The following is a 14,758-nucleotide window of genomic DNA, read 5'->3' as shown; positions in this document are numbered from 1 at the left end:
CACAGCAGGATCCTCTATGATCCACCTCCCAGAATTCTGGAAATAAAAGCAAAAATAAACAAATGGGATCTAATTAAAATTAAAAGCTTCTGCACAACAAAGGAAACTATAAGCAAGGTGAAAAGACAGCCTTCTGAATGGGAGAAAATAATAGCAAATGAAGCAACTGACAAACAACTAATCTCAAAAATATACAAGCAACTTATGCAGCTCAACTCCAGAAAAATAAACGACCCAATCAAAAAATGGGCCAAAGAACTAAATAGACATTTCTCCAAAGAAGACATACGGATGGCTAACAAACACATGAAAAGATGCTCAACATCACTCATTATTAGAGAAATGCAAATCAAAACCACAATGAGGTACCACTTCACACCAGTCAGAATGGCTGCGATCCAAAAATCTGCAAGCAATAAATGCTGGAGAGGGTGTGGAGAAAAGGGAACCCTCCTACACTGTTGGTGGGAATGCAAACTAGTACAGCCACTATGGAGAACAGTGTGGAGATTCCTTAAAAAATTGCAAATAGAACTACCTTATGACCCAGCAATCCCACTTCTGGGCATACACACTGAGGAAACCAGAATTGAAAGAGACACATGTACCCCAATGTTCATCGCAGCACTGTTTATAATAGCCAGGACATGGAAACAACCTAGATGTCCATCAGCAGATGAATGGATAAGAAAGCTGTGGTACATATACACAATGGAGTATTACTCAGCCGTTAAAAAGAATTCATTTGAATCAGTTCTGATGAGATGGATGAAACTGGAGCCAATTATACAGAGTGAAGTAAGCCAGAAAGAAAAACACCAATACAGTATACTAACACATATATATGGAATTTAGGAAGATGGCAATGACGACCCTGTATGCAAGACAGGAATAAAGACACAGATGTGTATAACGGACTTTTGGACTCAGAGGGAGAGGGAGAGGGTGGGATGATTTGGGAGAATGGGAATTCTAACATGTATACTATCATGTAAGAACTGAATCGCCAGTCCATGTCTGACGTAAGGTGCAGCATGCTTGGGGCTGGTGCATGGGGATGACCCAGAGAGATGTTGTGGGGAGGGAGGTGGGAGGGGGGGTCATGTTTGGGAACGCATGTAAGAATTAAAGATTTTAAAATTAAAAAAATAAATAAATAATAAAATTTAAAAAAAAGAAAATGAAAAAACAAACAAACAAACAAAAAGGAAGTGTACAATAAAAATACTGAACTTGAACTATCCCAAAACCATCCCTCCCCTTCTCTGGTCTGTAGAAAAATCGTCTTCCAGGAAAGTAGTCCCTGGTGCCAAGAAAGGTTGGGGAGCACTGGTTTTCCCTAAAACTTTCAATATTCTGTGCTAGAACTTCCTCAAAAGTTGATTTGCTCCCACTTTCTGTCTAATCCATACTACCAAGACCCCAAAATTGAAGCACAGATTGTCCACAGCCTTAGTTCCACCCCAATTTTAACCATGATTTCTGAAAGCAGCTGAATAAATAATAAAAACTAAGAGGAAAGGCTTTTAGAAGCAGCACTTGAATCATTTTGTCTCCTTAAAGGACAAGGTTATTACTTGATACAATGAAGTTTAAAGTAAGATTACTATTGTGAAACGATATGTGATTTGCCTAGAACTCAAGAGATAATGTCAGGGTCTTCCACCTCAGATACATGAAAAGAGCTCAGCACTTGTCTTTCATGTTCTGATTTAGAATGGCTTTTTATTCATTTAACCCAGACACACCAATCTGTGACTCACAGATAGTAAGCGCCTGTGCTCCAGCCCTGCTCTCAACCTAGCTGTGTCAACAAAAGACTGCCAGACAGCTAACAGCAATGACACTTGTGAAGATGAAATGATTTCTTGGAAAAAGCCTTCTATGGGAATGAAATCAGTGTCCTGAAGAGGCAGCTGTAGTCCCGTGCTCACTGCAGCATTCTTCATGGTAACCAAAATATGGAGACAATCCAAGTAAGTGTCCACTGATGGAAAGTGTCCACTGATGGAATATTATTCAGCTATTAAAAAAGAAGGAAATCCTGCCCCTTGTGACAGGAGGAATCTCGAAGACACTGTGGCAAGTGTAATAAACTAGGCAGAGAAAGACAAAAGCTGTAGAATCTCACTCATGTAGAATCTAAAAAAAAAAAAGAGTTGAGCTCATGGAAGCAGAGAGTAGAGCAGTGGTTGCCAGGGTCTCGTGGGTGAGAGAAATGTGGAAATGTTGGTGAGAAATCTATGGTGCAGCACGGTGACTATAGTTAACAATATGGTAATGTATGCTTAGGGCTTCCCTGGTGGCTCAGATGGTAAAGAATCTGCCTGCAATGAGGGAGACCTGGGTTTGATCCCTGGGTCAGGAAGATCCCTGGAGAAGGGAATGGCAACCCACTCCAGTATTCTTGACTGGAGAAATTCATGGACAGAGAAGCTTGGTGGGCTACAGTCCATGGGGATGCAAAGGGTCAGACAAGACTGAGCAACTAACACTTTCACTAAATGTATGCATGAAATCTGCTGAGAGAGTAGACAAAGCGTTCTCACCACCACCAAAAAATAAAAAAAAAACCTGACACATGAGGTGACAGATGGTTTTATTGACTTGATTGTGATGTGACAGTCATTTCACAGTATATATGTGTATCAAATCATCACGTTGTACACTCTAAGTATATATAATTTATTTGTCAATTATACCTCAATAAAGCTGGAAGGGGAAAAAAAGAAAAGCTTTTTTTGGGTATTCTGGATGCAAAATACCCATGGTCCAGAGGAGAAGTTTCTCAGACAGCAGATGAGAGTTTGCCTGGGATTGTGGGGGGGGGGGGGGGGTGAGGTGGCTGGCTTTCAAAGGGCACAGAAAAATTTTGGAGTTATTTGATTGAGCTGATGGTTCCACAGACTTATGCTAAAACTCATCAAGTTGTACATTTAAATATATATAGTTCACGCTACATGAATTATACCTCAATAAATCTAAAATATTTCAGAGGGATAAAAAAAGACTTAGTCTTACAGAGAAAAAAAAAATCTTACATAGCTCTTTCCAAACAAGATGGATCATCTACACTTGAGGTATTTGCCAGAAACTCTATCTTGACTTGCTGTCAAAAGCCAGGTTGAAATGAATGGTATCTGAGAAGGTCAGCCCACAAGAATATTATCCATTTGCTCATGTTCTGATCAGCAAAAGGAAAACATATGAACCACATAAGCCTGGTACCTCATCAAAATGTTCTCACTTAACCACAATTTCTTGTAATGTTCTCAATTATTTTTAATCAAGGCTTGATATAAGAAGGAGCAATGTGAATATTTTTGTTTTGCAAAAAAAACAAGGAACTAGGAAGAAAGATGGAAATTTATGATAAGTAGAATTATAGTCCCTCAAAGATGTCCACTGGGTTCCCTGGTGGCTCAGATGGTAAAGAATCTGCCTGCAATGAGGGAGACCTGAGTTCGATCCCCGGGTCAGGAAGATCCCTAGAGAAGGGAATGGCAACCCACTCCAGTATTCTTGCCTGGAGAATCTCATGGACAGAGGGGCCTGGCAGGCTGCAGTTCCATAGGGTCACAAAGGGTCGGACAAAACTGAGCCACTAACACTTTCACTTTCAAAGATATCCACATCATAAACTCTGGACCCTGTAAATATGTTACCTTAAAGAGCAAAGGGGAATTAAGGTTGTAGGTGTCATTAAGAATGTTAATCAGCTGACCTTAAAATGGGGAGATTGTTTGGATTATCCAATAACCCAGTTACCCCGGGTAGGCCTAATGTAATCCCAAGAGCCCTTAAATGTGGAAGAGCAGAACAGAAGAGCCTGTGGGAGCTGCGACTGTGTAGAAAGGTACAGAATGATGCAGCCATTTCTGGCTTTGAAGACAGAAGAAGTGGCCGGGATCCAGGGAATGTGGGCCGACTCCAGAAGTCTGAGTTCTCCCCTAGGGCTGCCAGGAGGAACACAAACCTGCCAGCTCCTTGATTTTAGCGAAGATCCCTTTCAGACTTCTGACCCCCAGAATTATGAAATAGTAAGCTACTGCTTTCAGTCACGAAGATGGTGATGCTCTATTAGAACAGCAATAGAGAACAGAGCGTGTCCAGTGAAGTAAAATAGCACTGGTTTCATTTATTCACACATTCACTCAACAAATACTGAAAACTCTCCCTGGGCAAAGCATTGAGTTGGGTACCCTGTTAGGAACAAAGCAGGTACAGGTGGAAATGAAATCCATGGTGCGCACGAATGGAGGAACCAGACAATGGTCAGATACTGGAAAGAGGACAAGGAGAGGTACCACGCAGGATGAAGTGAGGTGAGCGAAAGTCTCTCAGTCCCATCTGACTCTTTGTGATCGCATGGAATGTAGCCCGCCAGGCTCCTCTGTCCACGGAATTCTCCAAGCCAGAATACTGGAATGGGTTGCCTTTCCCTTCTTCAGGGGATCTTCCCAACCCAGGGATCAAACCCAGGTCTCCCACATTGCAGGCGGATTCTTAACCAGCTGAGCCACAAGGGAACCCACCACGCAGGCTTTGGTCGCGAACACTGCAGGGCCTGCCTGACTCTTCCACCTACAAGCTGCTATATTATGTGGCCCAGCCTTTAGTGAGGATTTTCTTTTTTTTTCTTCCCCCATCACTTCTCTCCTATCTCAGAGAAATAAAGAAGGTCTTTCTATTCCCACCTGCATGTTAGGTTTCAGGTCCTTTCCTCCAGTTATAAACGTGCCGAGAGCATTTGAAAACCTCAGTCAAAGCTGAAAACTACAACCCGCCACAAGAGTGTGCACGTGAGGTGACTGCATTTTTTTTTTTTTCCTGCCAAACCAGAATTAGCCGGTATGGGAATGAACAAGCGTGGAGATTTGAAATTGCACGGATTGGAAGGAAGCTCAGGTTAGGTTCGGGCACCTCCAAACGCACCCCACCCCCTTTTTTTTTAAAGCCACATGGACTGAGGTCTCTATCTCCAAGCTCCCCAAGACGGAGCTGGCCGGGCAGCGAGAAGCAGAGGCTCCGGGAGCCCGCACTGCGCGCCGAGCCAGGCGGAGCGCCGAGCCGCGGGCGCAGGGAGCTCCGGGATGATCCGCGACATCGCCACAAATCTCTCCGCCCAACCGCTCCGGGGGCTCCGAGGAAGGCAGCGAGTTAGGAGATCAGGGCCGGGAGCCGAGTGAGGCCGCCGCCCGGCGGGCTGTGGGCGGTGAGTATGCCGGGCCGCGCTGCGCCGCGGGCCCGGGATGGAGAGGCGCCGGGGGCATCTTGGACTGCGGTGGCCGCTGCGCCCCGAGACGCCCGGGAAGCAGCGGCGCGGGCCCCCGGGCCGGATCGGGGAAGGGACTTCGGGCGATCGAGGGCAGGGCTGCGCAGAGGCGCGGTAGTCCAGCTCAGGCCGCCCGCCTGGGGGCTCGGGAGCCGCGGCTGAGGTCACCTCGGGGCGGGCGGGCTAGCGCCGGGCCGGGGCGGAGCGTGGGGACGCGCGTCGCTCCCACCGTGGCCAGGGCCCCGCGCCCGTCGTCCAGGGCGCACGGCTCCCCTCCGCACTCCCACCCGACCCCGGAGGCGCCCTCGGCCCCGCGCCCAGCCTCCTCTCCCGACCCCCTTTAGGGACTCGAACTACAAGTGATGGGGCGCGGGGAGGAGGGGGCAGGGGAACCCGGGTCAGAGGACTTTCGGGGTTGCGGGAGGACTCCTGGGGCAGGCTGCAGGGATTGCGATCGGCCCCGCTTCCCAGCGGAGCTGGCGGGCTCCCAGCGTGTGGGGAGACACGGGATGGAGAGGGGGGTGAGGGGGTCTTGAGGTGCTGGGGAAGGCGGAGCACGGAGAGTCCCTCCCGAAGAGGGCGGCGATCGGGGGAGGCAGGCAGCGGGGAGGCCGGACCGCGGGGGTCCAGCCCCTGGCGTGAGATTCGGGTCGCTCAGAGCGGTTCTGATCGAGGCCCCTCAGGAAGGGAAGGGGAGACAGAAATGAGGCGAGGGGCCGGGGGCAGCTTTGTCGGGGCCGGATGCCACTGAGGCCTCGGACGGCGTTTTCGGAGCTCAACTCTGCTTAACAATTAAGCCGTTTTCTTTCCACGGAAAAGCTGATCTAGGCTCATTAGCAAGGATGAGTGAGGGTTATTATTGGACACTGGAAAGGTTCCTTTTCGCTTTGCCTGTGATGTGTATGTGTATGTGTATGAGACGGTCAGTCAGTTAGTTATTCTCCATTCGCTAGTGATGGTGGGTAAAATAGGCTTTGGAATCCCTCAGACCCGGGTCCAAATTTGGCTTACCACGCAGGTGGTGCCAGTAGTAAAGAACCCACTTGCCAATGCAGGTAGACTTAAGAGAGGTGGGTTCGATCCCTGTGTTGGGAAGATCCCCTGGAGGAGGGCATGGCAACCCATTCTAGTTTCCCTGCCTGGAGAATCCCATGGACAGAGGAGCCTGGTGGGCTACCGTCCATAGGGTCGCAGAGTTGGACATGACTGAAGCAACTTAGCGCGCATGCATGCACCTGGTAGTTTAGCCTCTCAAAGCTGCATGGCCCCCGTTCTACAAGTAGCCTTGATTTCCTTATCTGTGAAATGGAACATTAGTATCAACTGGACAGAATCGTGGTGGAGAAGCCACCAAGCACAATCCCTGGCCATAGGAGGCACTCAGGTGTTCAGTTCCCTCTAATTTATGTGTTCAGTTCAGTTCAGCCGCTCAGTCGTGTCTGACTCTTTGCGGCCCCATGAATCGCAGCACTCCAGGCCTCCCTGTCCATCACCAACTCCCAGAGTTCACCCAAACTCTTGTCCATGGAGGCGGTGATGCCATCCAGCCATCTCATCCTCTGTCATCCCCTTCTCCTCCTGCCCCCAATCCCTCCCAGCATCAGGGTCTTTTCCAATGAGTCAACTCTTCGCATGAGGTGGCTAAAGTATTGGAGTTTCAGCTTTAGCATCAGTCCTTCCAAAGCACACCCAGGACTGATCTCCTTTGGAATGGACTGGTTGGATCTCCTTGCAGTCCAAGGGACTCTCAAGAGTCTTCTCCAACACCACAGTTCAAAATCATCAATTCTTCGGCGCTCAGCTTTCCTTACAGTCCAACTTTCACATCCAAACATGACCACTGGGAAAACCATAGCCTTGACTAGACGGACCTTTGTTGGCAAAGTAATGTACCCGACTGTCGTTTCTAGTGTGCTGTGGTCTCCGCACTAGCTCAGCTGCTCCAGGCTCTTTAGCCTGTTGACCTCAAGTGCACCCTCCAAAGGCTGGATATTTCCAGTGCATACCAGGTCTAGAGTGCAAATATTGATAAAGCCAGATTACAGAGGGGCCCACTACACACCTATATCTAATGATGAACCTGCTACCAGCATAGCTGTCCACCTCTGGGGAAGACTGTATTTTATATTTTATTTTGGAGCTTTCCCTTTCACTTCTCATTTATAGTGAACTCCTTACATGCCAACATAATCGACCCTGATGCTGGGAAAGATTGAGGGCAGGAGGAGAAGGGAGATGGTTGGATGGCATCACTGATTCAAGGGACATGAGTTTGAGCCAACTCTGGGAGATAGTGAAAGACAGGGAAGCCTGGCATGCTGCAGCCCATGGGAGCACAGAGTTGGACCAAACAACAACATCACAATATTCAAATTAAAAATCGATGACTTGCTTATAAAACTTACTCCCCTAACAGCAGTGTGGAAAGTTTCATTTCCTTTTCATCTCTGAAACACTCCGCAGGCTCTGAATTATTTTCATTTCTGCCTGTTACCAGGTAAATATGTAGCTGACTTCCATGTCATAGCCTGCGTGTGTTACTTCATTTACCCCATAAATAGTTTCTCTTTCACTGGTAATGAACTCACTTTAGGGAAGGTGGGAAGTTGACTATTGGCCCCTAATCTTCCCATCTCCTTCCTTCAGCTTCTTCAGTGCCAGGCCCTAATGTGCCAGGCAGGGCTTCTATTGTAGGTGAGCCTAGAATGGGTTACATTTTATACTTCCCTTTCTATCATTAGGCAGACTGTCCTCTCATGGTGGGAGATGAGGGTGTTGGGGAAGTACACACACAAGTCTACAGCCCAGCGCAGAATAGTCTTCCCAAGGGAAAGGGCTCTGAATTGCCACCAGTCTACTGGAGGGAAGAAGCTGAACCAGCAGATGTTTAAAAGATAGAGGGAACTTTATTTTCTTATAATAAAGTTTGTTATTCAGTCACTGAGTTGTGCCCGTCTCTTTGCCACCCCATGGACTGCAGCACACCAGGCTTCTCTGTCCTTCCCATCTCCCGGAGCTTGCTCAAACACATGTCCATTGAGTCGGTGATGCCATCCAGTCATCACATCCTCTGTCGCCCCCTTCTCCTCCTGCCCTCAATTTTTCCCAGCATCAAGGTCTTTGCATCAGATGGCTAAAGTATTGGAGCTTCAGCATGAGTTCTTCCAATGAATATTCAAGGCTGATTTCCTTTTGGATTGACTGGTTTGATCTCCTTGATATATATTTATTTAGAACTTTACCCAAAAATTTAAATAAAGAGAGAAATTACTTGAAAGACCATCATTCAAAGAATAATCTCCATCAACAGGTTTGTTTCACTCCAGTCTGTTTCCCCCCCTCCCCCACGGATAACATATTTTTTAAAACAACCAAAAAGGAGTTATTTCATGCACCCCATTTTGTGACCCCCCCCCAAGTATAATTCACACCTTAGTGTGACCTTTATATGTCTTCAAAGAGCCTGTGTAGTTTTATTTTTGATGGTGCACTGGCATTGCATAGCTATGGCATAAGTGACTGATTTAACACTTACTGTAATGTTGGATATTAGAGATATTTGTAAGATTTTTTTTTTCCTCATTCTTTCAAAGTTTCACTATTAGAATTCAGTTAAACCTTGAAGGATGAGCAGAAGAGGAGCAGGAGATTAGAAGGAGAGAAGAGAGTACCCGAAAGAAGAAAACGTCATGCACAAAACCTCGCAAGGCTGTGCCAGGTTCAGGGAGCTGCAGGTGCTTCCACCAGCCTGGCAAGTAGAGGGCAAAGGTGAAGAACGGGAGGAGGGAGCTGGCAGAGTGGCAGATAACGCAAGAGGAGAACCTGGGGGCAGACAGGGCAGTTTGAACTTGATCCTCAAGATAACCTGACGGGGTGGGGAAGTTACACAGTAAGATAGCATTTTATCGCTCCCAGCAGCCTGGGTAAACGAGAGATGAGGGGAAGAACCCAGCAGAGAGCAGCAGCGTGGGCAGAAAGTGCAGTGGCTGAGAACTGCCTAGCTGTTTAAGAGATAGAATCATCTAAAAGATAAAAACAATGAATATGAAAGGAAGAGTCAAGCTGTGTTAATTGCTCGGTGGTGTCCAACTCTTTGAAACACCATGGACTGTAGGCTGCCAGGCTCTCTGTCTGTAGAGTTTCCCAGGCAAGAGTACTGGAGTAGGTTGCCATTTCCTTCTCCAGGGGATCGAACCTGGGTCTCCTGCATTGCAGGTAGACGCTTTACTGTCTGAGCCACCAGGGAAGCCCAACAGATAAAAATAATGAGTACGAGAGAAAGGAAGAGTCACGATGAGCCCCAGGATAGATCCTTTAAATTGCTCTTCCACTAGCATCTTTGATCCTTTAGTGCCTGTTTCCTCCCAACAAACTCTTAGTCTGGGGATTAGTGAACTTTTCCTATAAAGGGTCAGAGAGTAAGGATTTTAAGTTCTGCAGGTCACATAGCCTTCAAAAAGGTAAAAACAATTCTTCGCTCAGGAGTGTCCAAACAGAGGCTGTGCACACGGCACAGGGTGCTTCCCTAAAGGAGGCTGTGCTTTGCCACATCTGCTTCTCTGTCCTCTCGTCCATGCACAGAAAAGCCCCCCAGTTGGAGGTGTTCCTAGTGCATTTGGGACCATTTTTTTTACATCACCTTCCTCCACTGCAACTAAAGGATTTTCAATAATAATCACATGTCATGGTCAGTAATAATGTTTTTCGGATTTGCTCTTTGGTTTTAATATAATTACCTGAAACAAAGAATGCATTTGCATTTTAAAGACATTATTCAAACTGAGTAAAACATTTCTTGCATTGACTGCTTTCCAAACCCGAGTTTTTCACCTTGCAGTCTTGCATGCTGTTTCGCTCTTTTAAATTTTAAACAAAAATAAAGACTGCAGGTGGGCATGTGGAGGGCAAAAGTCAAGTAGCTGGCATCCTGCTCTTCATCTCCACCATCATGTGATGTCAGGGTCCATCTCAAATGTCCTGCTAAAGGCAGTGATGTGTAACATTGCAGGCACTGCAGATCCCAGCTGAGCTGAGGTGAGTGTCAGCAGTTCTAAATTCTTAGAAACTCTTACTGTCAAAACAGATATGTGCATACAGATGGTCAAAAGACACAAGAAAAGATGTTCAATGCAAATTGAAATTTCAGTGGTCAGAATAGCCACCGTCAAGAAGTCTACAAATAATAAATGCTGGAGAGGATGTGGAGAAAAAGGGAACCCTCCTACACTCTTGGTAGAAATGTAAATTTGTGTAGCCACTATAGAAAACAGTGTGGAGCTTCCTTTAAAACCTAAAAATAGAGTTGCCATATGATCTAGCAGTTCCACTCATGGGCATGTATCTGGAGAAAACCATAATTCAAAAAGATACATACACCCGAATTTTCACTGCAGCACTGTTTACCATAGCCAAAATGTAGAAGAAGCCAAAATGTCCATCAACAGAGGAATGGATAAAGAAAATGTGGTACATATATACAATAGAATAATATCCAGCCATTAAAAAAAATAATGCCATTTGCAGTAACATGGGTGGATCTAGAGATTGTCATACTGAGTGAATTATGTCAGATAGGAAAACACAAATATCATATGCTATCACTCATGTGGAATCTAAAAAATGAAACAAATGAACTTATTCACAAACAGAAACAGATTCACACTTAGAAAACAAACTTATGGTTACCAAAGAGGAAAGGTCAGAGGGAGGGATAAATTAAGAGTTTGGAATTAACATATACACACTACTGTAAATAAAATAGATAATCAATAAGGACCTACTGCGTAGCACAGGAAACTACATTCAATATTATATAATAACCTATAAAGGAAACTGAATTGCTGTGCTGTACTCCTGACATGCTATTGTAAATCAACTATACTTCAATAAAAAGATTTTTTAAAAAGAAATAGACAGTAAAGAGAAAAAGCCAGGTATGTGCAGCTGGGGCCCTATACGTGTCAGTTCAGTTCAGTCGCTCAGTCGTGTCCAACTCTTTGTGACCCCATGGACTGCAGCACGCCAGGCTTCCCGGTCCATCACCAACTCCCGGAGCTTGCTCAAACTCATGTCCATTGAGTTGGTCATGCCATCCAGCCATCTCATCCTCTGTCATCCCCTTCTCTTCCTGCTCTCAATCTTGCCCAGCATCTGGGTCTTTTCCAGTGAGCCAGTTCTTCTCATCAGGTAGCCGAAGCCAAAATATCACCATTAGTTGTCTGAAATAACTTCCGTGTAGGGCACAGTGTTTAGAAAATGATGCTGATGCGATGCTTACAGACATAATATGAAAACATCAGTGTTTGAAACTTTGACCAACAAAGGATTTTTTCAGGGAAGGGTATTTTGTCAGTGACATCTAGAATTACTGGCACAACAGTGATGACAAAAGAGCAGACCAACTTTTAGTCCTTTGTTCTTGCTTTTTTTGTCCTCGTTGGTGGTTTCTGGGGCCTCTGCTCTGTCCATGGTGCTTCACTGCCTGGTAGGGCTCAGCTGCCCAACAATCATTTCCACTTGTTGTAGACAGTAGTTTGTTTCATTGTCCTGAACACTGAGGCCCCAACATAGCCACCATCCTCCTCGTTCTCAACCAATGAGCTAGCTTCCCTGGACTTCACCAAAGAAATTACACTAATAAGCATAACTTTCCATCCCATGCTTACCATCTTATCTCTATCTACCTGCTGCTTCCTCCAGTCTTAGAGGATTGGTCACCCTTCCTGATCAAGACTAACTCTGTCCCATGACCTCTGGGATTAGTCATTCTCTGTCTTTCTGGGCTTCCCAAGTGGCTCAGTGGGTAAAGAATTTGCGTGCAGTGTAGAAGTCACAAAATACTTGGGTTTGATCCTTGAGTTGGGAAGATCCCCTCGGGGAAGGGCGTGGCGGTCCACTCCAGTATTCTTTCCTGGAGAATCCCATGGACAGAGGAGCCTGGCAGACTACGGTCCATGGGGTCACAGAGAGTCAGACATGACTGAAGTAACTTAGCACGCATGCATCTATGCCTGTCTCTGTCTTTATCTCTATCTCTATTTTTTTCTTTATTCTCAGTTCCTATGCACATACTTCAATCTCATCCTACAAGATAAAACCAGAGACCTTCCCTGACCTGGTATCATCTCCCCTCTAGCTCCATCCAACCTCCATCCCCTTGATCGAACAACTTGAGAGATAGGTCTATGCAAAGCACATATCCCATTTTATCTCTTCCTTGTGCAAATGCAGCTGCCAACTGTTCATTTTGTAAAGATAAACTCCAAGATCCTTTTTTGACACATAAGGGTCTTCAAGATCTGCTTGCTGCTGCTGCTAAGTTGTGTCCGACTCTGTGCAATCCCATAGAAGGCAGCCCACCAGGCTCCGCCGTCCCTGGGATTCTCCAGGCAGGAACACTGGAGTGGGTTGCCATTTCCTTCTCCAGTGCATGAAAGTGAAAAGTGAAAGTGAAGTTGTATCCGATGCTTCACGACCCCATGGACTGTAGCCCACCAGGCTCCTTTGTCCATGGGATTTTCTGGGCAAGAGTACTGGAATGGGGTGCCATTGCCTTCTCCGCTTCAAGATATAGCCCCTGGCTTTCCGGTAACCTGAACATCACTGTAGTGTCCAAATTTCTTTAGTCTGATTTCCTATTGTCTTATCAGTTTTCTAGCTTCCCAGGTAAATGCTCAGAATGGGGTGGACAGAGGGGATAAAAGTAAGTCTTGTATGTCAGACATAGCATCACCATTATTAGAAAACTCTATCTCCCGTTGTCAGATAACAAATTAGCTTCTTCTTTACCAGTCTCCCCTGAGTTGGGTTCATATGAGTCAGTCATCCTGAGACCAACCCCCTGTAGCTGTACTGAACAAATTGAACACTTGGACCCACAAAACTAAGAACAATATCCTCTGCCAGGAGCCTGCACAGGACCGAGCTACTCTGCCTAAGGCCAAGCGCCTTACTTCTCTGACACCTCTATTATCTGTCAGTTTCCACCTCAGTAAGGGATACAAGGCTTGGGCTTTGGAATCAGGAATAGCTGGGTTCAATTCCCAGGTTCCTGTCGAGCCATACTATCTACTGGCCTTGAGAACTTGGGAAAGTTGCCTAACTTCTCTGAGTCGATTTTCATTTCTTTGAAATAACCATCATAGTACTTATATACAGGATGACTGTAAAGATGAAACAGGTTTCATAAAAGCACTTGGTCTTGTGAAAAAGCAAGGCGTGTTCCCAAATCTACATAATGACGAAGAATAAAGATCCAGTGTGACGGTGGGGTGACTTTGGTTTTGATGGAGAGGTAGTGCTGTCCAAAGAAGGAGATATTTTTTGTTCTGATGTTCCATGAAATTATTTGTCCTTATGTATTTCAGAACATCTTGGAAAATGTATACAAGTCATGAAGACATTGGGTATGATTTTGAAGATGACCCCAAAGATAAGAAGACACTGAAACCCCACCCAGATATTGATGGCGGCTGGGCCTGGATGATGGTCTTGTCCTCTTTCTTTGTGCACATCCTCATCATGGGCTCCCAGATGGCCCTGGGCGTCCTCAACGTGGAGTGGCTTGAAGAATTCCATCAGAGCCGCGGCCTGACGGCATGGGTCAGCTCCCTCAGCATGGGCGTCACCTTGATTGTGGGTATGTTCACGCGTGACCTGTTGTCAGTTATAGTATGACAGTCCCTTGCTGTAAGTCATGCTTTCTGTAGTTGAAGTACCAGGGATTAGATGTTAGTGGATGTTACTCTTGTTTTCATTGTGGTCACATATACGTAACATGAAATTTACCCTTTTAACCATTTTTAGGTATACAGTTCAATACCATTGAGTACATTCATCACCACCATCCATCTCCAGAACTTTTCTCATCTTCCTAAACTGAAATCCTACCAATTAAGCCATAACTCCCCATTGCCACCTCTCCTCTCAGCCCCCTGTCTCTGGCCACTACCATTCTGTTTTATGTCTCTATGAATTTGTTTACTCTAAGTACCTTGAATAAATAGAATCTGATAATATTTGTTCTTTTGTGTGATACTCCTATTTGAGTACTGTAAACATTGGTGTCGGAGAACACTCTTGAGAGTCTCTTGGACTGCAAGGAGATCCAACCAGTCCAAAGGAGATCAGCCTTGGGTGTTCTTTGGAAGGAATGATGATAAAGCTGAAACTCCAATACTTTGGCCACCTCATGCGAAGAGTTGACTCATTGGAAAAGACTCCAATGCTGGGAGGGATTGGGGGCCGGAGGAAAAGGGGATGACAGAGGATGAGATGGCTGGATGGCATCACTGACTCAATGGACATGAGTTTGAGTGAACTCTGGGAGTTGGTGATGGACAGGGAGGCCTGGTGTGCTGCAATTCATGGGGTCACAAAGAGTCAGACATGACTGAGCGACTGAACTGAACTGAACTGAAACATTTTGAGCATTTAAAAAAATGATCATTAAAAATTTTGCCCCTGTTTTCTTAACTATTATAA

At 45.8% G+C, this 14,758-nt stretch overlaps 1 protein-coding gene across 1 annotated transcript in view; it reads left to right on the top strand.

Moving 5' to 3' along the window:
- The first annotated feature begins 4,761 nt into the window (after nucleotides 1–4,761).
- Nucleotides 4,762–14,758, top strand: part of SLC16A14 (solute carrier family 16 member 14) — a 33,886-nt gene continuing 23,889 nt past the window's right edge. Inside the window, exons 1-2 of the mRNA XM_069578514.1 lie at nucleotides 4,762–5,215; nucleotides 13,642–13,913. Of these exons, the coding sequence (XP_069434615.1) occupies nucleotides 13,655–13,913 (259 nt within the window). The 5' untranslated portion in view covers nucleotides 4,762–5,215; nucleotides 13,642–13,654. The remainder of the gene's footprint in view (nucleotides 5,216–13,641; nucleotides 13,914–14,758) is intronic.

The sequence above is a fragment of the Ovis canadensis genome, chromosome 2, assembly GCF_042477335.2.
Source record: "Ovis canadensis isolate MfBH-ARS-UI-01 breed Bighorn chromosome 2, ARS-UI_OviCan_v2, whole genome shotgun sequence".
In the NCBI taxonomy this organism is placed as follows: Eukaryota; Metazoa; Chordata; class Mammalia; order Artiodactyla; family Bovidae; genus Ovis; species Ovis canadensis.
The sequence above is the reverse complement of the archived record's forward strand: the minus strand, read 5'-3'. Positions and strand labels throughout refer to the sequence as shown.